Consider the following 8,913-nt stretch of genomic DNA (forward strand, 5'->3'; position numbering starts at 1 on the left):
CTGTGTGTGAAAATCCCAGGAGATCCGTCATTACAGAAATATTCAAACCAGCCCATCTGGCACCAACAATCATGCCACGGTCCAAATAACTGAGATCAAATGTTTCCCCATTTTGATGGTTGATATGAACATTAACTGAAGCTCCTTACCCATATCCTCATGATTTTATGCACTGCACTACTGCCAATTAATTGGCTGATTAGATAATCGCATGGATGATTGTTGGTGCCAGATGGGCTGGTTTGAGTATTTCTGTAACTGTTGATCTACTGGGATTTTCACACACAACAGTCTCTTGAATTTGATGCCAAAAACAGTCTCTAGAATTTACTCAGAATGGTGCCAAAAACAAGAAACATCCAGTGAGTGGCAGTTCTGTGGATGGAGATGCCTTACTGGTTAGAGAGGTCAACAGAGAATGGCCAGACTGGTTCGAACTGACAAAGTCTATGGTAAATCAGATAACCACATGACCTACAAAATATTAGGCAGGTGGTTTTAATGTTGTGGCTGATTGGTGTATATGGCACTGAATATCTATATATATCTATTACAAACTTTTGATGTATATATTTTACATCAAAAGACCCTTTAACACCATTTTGTATAATTTCTTTTTGCACAATTACCAATTTTTACAATAAAAACTGTAACATTATCACATTAAATGAGTTTGATTAAGATCATCTGACTTTTTACTTGTATGTAGCGCAAAAGCATTGAGAATATTGATGTCAAATTCATGAATCATTTTCCAGTTGTACACATATGTAGGCACTGCACAGTTGTGTGATTTTTTAAACATTGACCCCTGCTAATATTTAACAAGATATTGATCAAGCTACATTTTCTCATTGCTAAGAGACACCTGATAGACTCGGTAAGACATTTGTTATTTCCAAATCTGCAACTAAACTCAATTTAAAACATAATATAAGCACATTTTCACTTTTTTCAGGAATTAATATTGCGCTAAAGGGATGCATAAGGCAAAACTCAAAGCCTCAAACATACTTTATGTAAGTACATAGCCTAAAAACAGATGCATCTAGCATCAAAATCTAGATTTTGTGAATTGTTGAGTTTGAAGACAATATTGCTGAGCAAGTTGAAGTCAATATACAGTGGCGAGAAAAAGTGTGTAAACCCTTTGGAATTAGCATTAATGTCATAAAATGTGATGTCATCAATTAATGTCTGCATTAATTGGTCATAAAATGTGCTGTCATCTTCATTAAAGTCAAAAGTATAGATAAACACAAATGTGCTTAAGTTAACAACACACAAACCATAAAAACATTCACATTGCTGTGGAGACAATTAAGTGAACCCTTGGATTTATTAACTGGTCGATCCTGCTTTGGCAGCAATATCCTCTACCAAGCATTTCTAGTAGCTGTGAATTAGACCTGCACAACATTCAGAAGTAATTTTGGACCATTCTTCCTTACAGAACTGCTCCAGCTCAGCCATATTCTTAGGGTGTGTGGCAGCGGCTTCCTTCATGGTGTCTTGCCATGGACACCATGTCTGTTTAATTATTTCCAAGTAGTAGACTCATGAACAGAGATGTTAACCAGTTCCTATGATCCCTTCAAGTCTTCAGCTGTCACTTTAGAGTTCTTTTTTTTTTACCTCATTGATAATTCTACATCTTGCCTGGTTGGCCACTTCTAGGGAGAGTGGTCACTGTACTAAATATAGACAATTTGTCTAACTGTGGACAGATGAATATCTAAGCTCTTTGAGATAACATTGTAATCCTTTCCAGCTTTATGCAAAGCAATAAGACTTAATCATAGCTCTTCTGATATCTCTTTATTGCAAGGCACAATCCATGTCAGCAGATACTTCTTGTGAATAGCAAAATGTTTGATTGCTTTTTAAAAGTCAAAATAGCTCTAACCCACATCTCCAATCTCGTTTAATTAATTGGATGCCATGTTTGCAACTCCTAACTCTAATTATTCATTGTTGATGTCATTATCCTAGATTCACATACTTTTTCCAACCTACACTGTGAATGTTTGGATGATGTATTCAAGATATACAAGAACAATACAATAATTTGTGTTCCAAAGGGTTCGCATACTTTTTCTTGCCATTGTATAAACTTAACTCAGTAAAAACACATCCACTTTTATGGCACAAACAAACTCTATTAGTTTGTTTAACAGGACCACTCAATGACAATACGTTGGCCAAGCACTCAAGACTGCGCTTGTGTACTTGTGTCAGGTATGTTTCTGGCCCAACAGGCTGCATTAGGTTGACTGCAGTGTTCTAGCATGGAACTGAATGGAATACTTAAGTGAGGATGAGCACAAGTATGAATGACATAATTATTTCCGCAATGTCATTATTATTTCCAGTATTTTACAAAGTAGTATTTATATCAGACAATGTAAACTTTAATTCACTCACCCGGATATAGTCTTAAAAACTCATACAATGCTTTTTCTCAATCCATTTATACAGATGGGAGACCGCACTTGTTTTATCAGGAAACATGCTCGGTTACCATTTAATGCCATTTTCTTCACCATAATGATGCACTATTGTACATCATCGTCTTTTCCACCAACAGTAGCTCCTCTCTTCAACGAAAGGCCTTTTGTGCTGCTATGGAATGCTCCCATTTCCAAATGTCAACAACTAAAAGTTCCTTTAGATTTATCACAGTTCCAGGCAGTCACCACTCCAGCAAGGGTAAGCAATCAACCCCTGACCCTGTTCTACAAACATCGAATTGGACTCTTTCCCTATATAGACCTCAACTCCCTGAAAGAGTATAACGGTGGCATTCCGCAACGGGGGAACCTGCGTGCTAGTCTTCAGATGGCTACGGAAGAGTTTGTTAAATATATTCCTGACTCCTCCCCTGGTCTTGCTGTAATGGATTGGGAGGAGTGGCTTCCAATGTTTAATTGGAATTTGGATGAGAAGATGATCTACAAAAATCTGTCCATCGAGTACACCCGTGCGGAAAACGCTAGTCTCAGTCTGCAACAGGCTAGCAGCAAAGCTAAACAGCACTTCCAGAAGGAAGCCAGGAGTTTCATGGAGGAAACTCTTAAGTCAGGAATTGCTCTTCGACCCAAGTATCTGTGGGGCTACTACTTATTTCCAGAGTGCTATAACCATGACTTTGAGGAGTCAAACTATACAGGAATTTGCTCAAAGCCCACAAAGCAGATGAACAACGATCTTCTCTGGCTGTGGGAAGCTAGCACGGCCCTTTTTCCATCAGCATACCTGCCAGTCTCTGTGAGTGGAAACAAGAGCGCTGCACTGTTTGTCCGTAACCAGGTGCAGGAGGCAAATAGAGTGGCAGCACTGCCAAAACATAACTACACTGCACCTATCTATGTGTACCTACGTCCCTTCTTTCAGGACCAAAAGGAGCTTTTCATGAATGAGGTTTGTAGGCTCTTAGTGCTACAGTAGAGAGCTACAGGCTATAGAGTTGTTTGGTCATGAAGTCAATTTGCATGATGAAAAGTTAGCATAGTAGTCTAATTGTTTAGGATGGTTGTTTTTCAGAATTAGGGTTGCCAACTGTCACAATTAGAAGGAAGGTCCCGTATTTTGGCTGGAAAAAAAAAACAAAACAGCCTAACAGTCTCGTAAGTTGACGTAAGTTGGGTTAGGCTGACCCAAAGTTATACTTGAAAAACTGACCCGAACCCGGTGGTTGGTTGAGTCCAGTAGGGCTTATGTCCAGGAACCAGACCTCTGATAACAACATTACAAACTTTGATTTGAAGTACAAATTTATTTAGAAATCGGACAAAAATACAAAGGTACAAAACTGTGTACTTAACGCCTTTCCTGAGGGCATGAACTACAATGACATGAAGCACTGCAAATTAAGTAATCAAATTACAAATAAGCGAAAAACAAAAAACTCTTGATTTAAAGTGGTTGATAAGTATAGAAACAATATATTTTAATGCAAAGCATTCAGATTTTGCAAATGTACTAGTTAGTAGTTTGAGAGTGGAGACTGACATTCGCAGTGTGTTTTGGGAGTGAGAAGTTGCTGCAGAGATCATTTGGTGGACTTTTTCTTAGTTGCGATTTTTTATTTTTTTTTTGGATGGTAGTGATTGGATGATCCTGGCCATTACTTGTAACAAAACAAAACAAAATTCAGCACTGGCTATCATTTGCTTGTTTGGTAGTGCAAAGTGAACACTGAGATTTTTTTGCCAAAGTAGAAAAAAAACTAAAACATTATAACAAGTCAAATTAAGTCAAATAATTTATATTTGTATTTTTTATTTAATTTGTGGTGTTCCCAATATATATTGTTACAAAGCAGCAGCACAAAATCAGATGTAATGTTTGTAACATCTTAAAAACATGAATAACCAACACTCCTGGAAACATAATCAACTTGATTTCAAATTAGACTTTTTTTTTAATTATTAGACTTTCTAATCCATAGATTGGTATTACTAAAAATTTCACAACTTAAAAAAAAAAAAATATATATATATATATATATATATATATATATATATATATATATATATATATATATATATATATATATACATACACACTCACCTAAAGGATTATTAGGAACACCATACTAATACTGTGTTTGACCCCCTTTCGCCTTCAGAACTGCCTTAATTCTACGTGGCATTGATTCAACAAGGTGCTGAAAGCATTCTTTAGAAATGTTGGCCCATATTGATAGAATAGCATCTTGCAGTTGATGGAAATTTGTGGGATGCACATCCAGGGCACGAACTCCCGTTCCACCACATCCCAAAGATGCTCTATTGGGTTGAGATCTGGTGACTGTGGGGGCCATTTTAGTACAGTGAACTCATTGTCATGTTCAAGAATCCAATTTGAAATGATTCGAGCTTTGTGACATGGTGCATTATCCTGCTGGAAGTAGCCATCAGAAGATGGGTACATGGTGGCCATAAAGGGATGGACATGGTCAGAAACAATGCTCAGGTAGGCCATGGCATTTAAACGATGCCCAATTGGCACTAAGGGGCCTAAAGTGTGCCAAGAAAACATCCCCCACACCATTACACCACCACCACCAGCCTGCACAGTGGTAACAAGGCATGATGGATCCACGTTCTCATTCTGTTTACGCCAAATTCTGACTCTACCATCTGAATGTCTCAACAGAAATCGAGACTCATCAGACCAGGCAACATTTTTCCAGTCTTCAACTGTCCAATTTTGGTGAGCTCTTGCAAATTGTAGCCTCTTTTTCTTATTTGTAGTGGAGATGAGTGGTACCCGGTGGGGTCTTCTGCTGTTGTAGCCCATCCGCCTCAAGGTTGTGCGTGTTGTGGCTTCACAAATGCTTTGCTGCATACCTCGGTTGTAACGAGTGGTTATTTCAGGCAAAGTTGCTCTTCTATCAGCTTGAATCAGTCGGCCCATTCTCCTCTGACCTCTAGCATCAACAAGGCATTTTCAGCCCACAGGACTGCCGCATACTGGATGTTTTTCCCTTTTCACACCATTCTTTGTAAACCCTAGAAATGGTTGTGCGTGAAAATCCCAGTAACTGAGCAGATTGTGAAATACTCAGACCGGCCCGTCTGGCACCAACAACCATGCCACGCTCAAAATTGCTTAAATCACCTTTATTTCCCATTCTGACATTCAGTTTGGAGTTCAGGAGATTGTCTTGACCAGGACCACACCCCTAAATGCATTGAAGCAACTGCCATGTGATTGGTTGATTAGATAATTGCATTAATGAGAAATTGAACAGGTGTTCCTAATAATCCTTTAGGTGAGTGTATATATATATATATAATAAAAAATATTCAGATATTTAAAATGCATTACATTCCTGTAGCAGAAGAGTTCATCATTGATAAGGTCATATAAAAAGCGGCTTAAGAATACAATGTATTGTTTACTACCATATTATTGATCATAAGTCAATCATTGGCATACAGTTCACAGCAATCCATTTCACAAGTGAATTTGTCAATCAGTTGGAGATTTATTATGATGGCTTGTTTAAGGACCTGTCAATTTACACCTGCGTCACACATGCTTGTGTAGCGTCTCGGGTGCGTTGCATCATAAACATAAAATGTTTAGTTCACTGTTTCAAGTTTAATATTGTTTAATACTCAATCTTTAAACACATCTTGAGATCCCTTAGGTTTTTTTGGTTTTTTTTGCACTCCAAGTATTTTGAACGAAAGAACGTAACGCATGTTTCTTCCTACTGAAGTGTTTTCTTCACTGTATAAACTGTGCGTTGCTCATACAGCTGAAATTTAAATTACTGCCCTCTGGAGTAAACAGGTGGTACTACAAGCTTGCATTTCTCAGGAATCTTCATTATTACGGTCAGTGCGATTAATTGCATAATTTTTTTTAATGTGTTATTTTTTGTCAAATTAATCGCACCGAATTTATGCGTTAAATCGACAGCCCTAATATATATATAATTATTTTTATTTGTATTAATTTATTTTGTGCAAGTTTATTAGGAGCTACTAGTTACAAGTCAAAACGGGAAATGCAAAATGAACACCGCAGTCATGCTCGGGTCTCTTAAGGTGAAATAACATGCACTGATGCTTCAGAAGAAGTGTAAAGCATTGATTAACAACCTCAGTGCAAATAATAGGTCTGTCTTTAAAAGTTATCTTTAAAAATCATTTAGCCTTTTGAAAAATAGAATGGGATTTTCTGGAACTGACAACTGTTGTGCTCTATAGATTACATTAAGCAACGTTTAGCCAATAAAATTGATTTGGAGTACTATGAAGACTGAATTTAAGGGTAAACACAATTCTTCATGACAATGGGAGGCAAATACATCATGGGTTCTCTCTTGAATTTACAACAGGTTTTTAGTACAGTGGTTTCGATTAAGAAACATTTTGCTCTACAACATAAATTCCACACAGTACCTTAAATGTCAAACAACTAACATCATTGTGGTAGCTGTAGTCTTTATTTAGCACATTGTTAGTAACGTAAGATTTTAAAAAGCACAATGGCTTCAAAATTCATGTGTGGGGTATGTGTGGAATTTTATGTTTGGTGAAAAAAAGTAAATAAAACCATCTTAAAAACTCATTTGAAGTTGCCAATTCTTTTCCACAGCTCTCCTGTAGACCACCACATAGCAGCTTATTGACATCTATGATGCAACCATAACAAATCAAAAACAGCAAAAGCATAGCAAAAACATAGTCTTGCGCAAGTAATATGCTGTTTATTTCTTTGGGCTGGACTTAGATTGACTTGGTCAGCAGTATTGGTGAGAGTGCAGCCTTGGGAGCCTCTGGATCTGTGCTGTGGGGAGCTAGTGCTGATTACAATGACAAGGTAACTTTTCCCTTGAAGGGATGGGTCTCCCAAATATGAAAATTCTGTCATCATTTACTCACCCTCATGTTTGCAAAACCTGTGTGATTTCTTTCTTCCATATGACACAAAAATAGATGTTTTTCTGGATATCCTTGCTGCTCTTGTCAATAGAATAAAAATGAATGCTTTTTTTTTTTTTCCAGGCCTCATGTGAAGCCTTGTCTGAATACCTATCTGATACTTTAAACCCCTACATTGTCAATGTCACGTCCTGCGCCTATTTCTGCAGCAAACGTCTCTGTCAAGGCAACGGGCGCTGTGTCCGCAAAAACTACAACTCAGACGACTACCTCCACCTCAGTTCAGATAGTCACCACATCAGTAGGAATGCTGGGAAATATGTGGTCACTGGGACCCCCTCTCTGAGTGATCTCACCTTCTGGGCAAACAAATTCACCTGTCAGTGCTATGAAGACAGGGAGTGCTCTGCCAAGAAACTCTAGGATGTTCAATGTGTTTGACTAGATGATAACATGGAGCATTATATTAAATGTTCCATTTCACATTATTGATAAGTGATAAATAGTAATCTTTAGAGAGAAAAAATATTTGCACAAAGTGAAAGTGTTCATTTACAGTTGATTATTGAGATCAAGGAAGTAATATTCGACTGGTCATGTGATCTCAACATGGAAGCGCTCATGAATGTGTGCCCAGCACCATATATGTAGCATCAAGCATCCTTTTCTCTAAAACTGATTTAACTAGAATCTTTAATCTCATCTAAGTGTACATAATTTTTTTGATTGAAATTTTTCAATATTTTTTTGTTTCTGTTTAAATGTTTAGCAATTAGCAAACAAGTACTTGCACCTTTAAGACTGTCTTATTTGTAATCACAAAATATTTTTATTTTAACTAATCATGAATAAATCCAAACAGACTTGATGTCAGACACAATATCACTGATTTTACAATAACACGGAGTAATTGGACAAAAGAGGATTCAACAGTGAAAGAAATACTGTACATATTTATGTGTCAAGGAATTGCTTTAGAATAGGTATTCACCTATGCATGGGTGCATTGTCCTGCTTCTTCACATTAAATGCATTAGCCATTTGCAATTTCAATTCATTTACAATTTGTGTGACTTTGTTAGCATCATAGGTGAAATATAGAAAAACAAGACAATTAAAATATACATACATACATAGCACTACAATTTATGTAAAAATAAATAAATAAACTCACCACTGCCTATTTGACCTCATTGCAGGTGCAATATGGAAAGAGGCCCTTTTGGGCTGACTTTGATTTTGCCTGATTTTTAGAATGTTTTCCAAAAAACATCTGACAGTGCTGACAAAAAGTTGTGAACCTGTGTCACCTTGGCATAAAATTGGTATGTTTTTAAGATTAACCTCTTCCATCTGCATTGGCATGCTGTAGTAGTAATGTTTCTTTTAAAGATATGAGTTTACATTTACATTTTTCTTAGGTTTTATAATATATTTTAATCTACTGTATATTAATATTAGGCTATGGTCTGAGGAAAGTTGATTTTTGGAGTGAGAGAAAACAGAGTTT

The 8,913-nt window shown here is 36.9% G+C and overlaps 1 protein-coding gene across 1 annotated transcript; it reads left to right on the forward strand.

Moving 5' to 3' along the window:
- The first annotated feature begins 861 nt into the window (after positions 1 to 861).
- On the forward strand, positions 862 to 8,568 carry LOC127640115 (hyaluronidase-5-like). The gene is made up of 4 exons (XM_052122519.1): positions 862 to 880; positions 2,479 to 3,420; positions 7,252 to 7,341; positions 7,527 to 8,568. The coding sequence occupies exons 2-4, from the start codon at positions 2,479 to 2,481 to the stop codon at positions 7,824 to 7,826; spliced, it is 1,332 nt and encodes a 443-aa protein (XP_051978479.1). The 5' UTR covers positions 862 to 880; the 3' UTR covers positions 7,827 to 8,568.
- The last annotated feature ends 345 nt before the right edge of the window (positions 8,569 to 8,913 follow it).

This window comes from Xyrauchen texanus, chromosome 49 (assembly GCF_025860055.1).
Source record: "Xyrauchen texanus isolate HMW12.3.18 chromosome 49, RBS_HiC_50CHRs, whole genome shotgun sequence".
Lineage (NCBI taxonomy): Eukaryota > Metazoa > Chordata > Actinopteri > Cypriniformes > Catostomidae > Xyrauchen > Xyrauchen texanus.

Excerpts from the sequence above, each read along its gene's own strand:
- LOC127640115 (XM_052122519.1), top strand. The coding sequence starts at position 2,479 with ATGGGAGACCGCACTTGTTTTATCAGGAAACATGCTCGGTTACCATTT. Across the intron at positions 3,421-7,251 it reads AGGAGCTTTTCATGAATGAG|ATTGACTTGGTCAGCAGTAT; the intron begins GTTTGTAGGCTC and ends GGCTGGACTTAG. Across the intron at positions 7,342-7,526 it reads GTGCTGATTACAATGACAAG|GCCTCATGTGAAGCCTTGTC; the intron begins GTAACTTTTCCC and ends TTTTTTTTCCAG.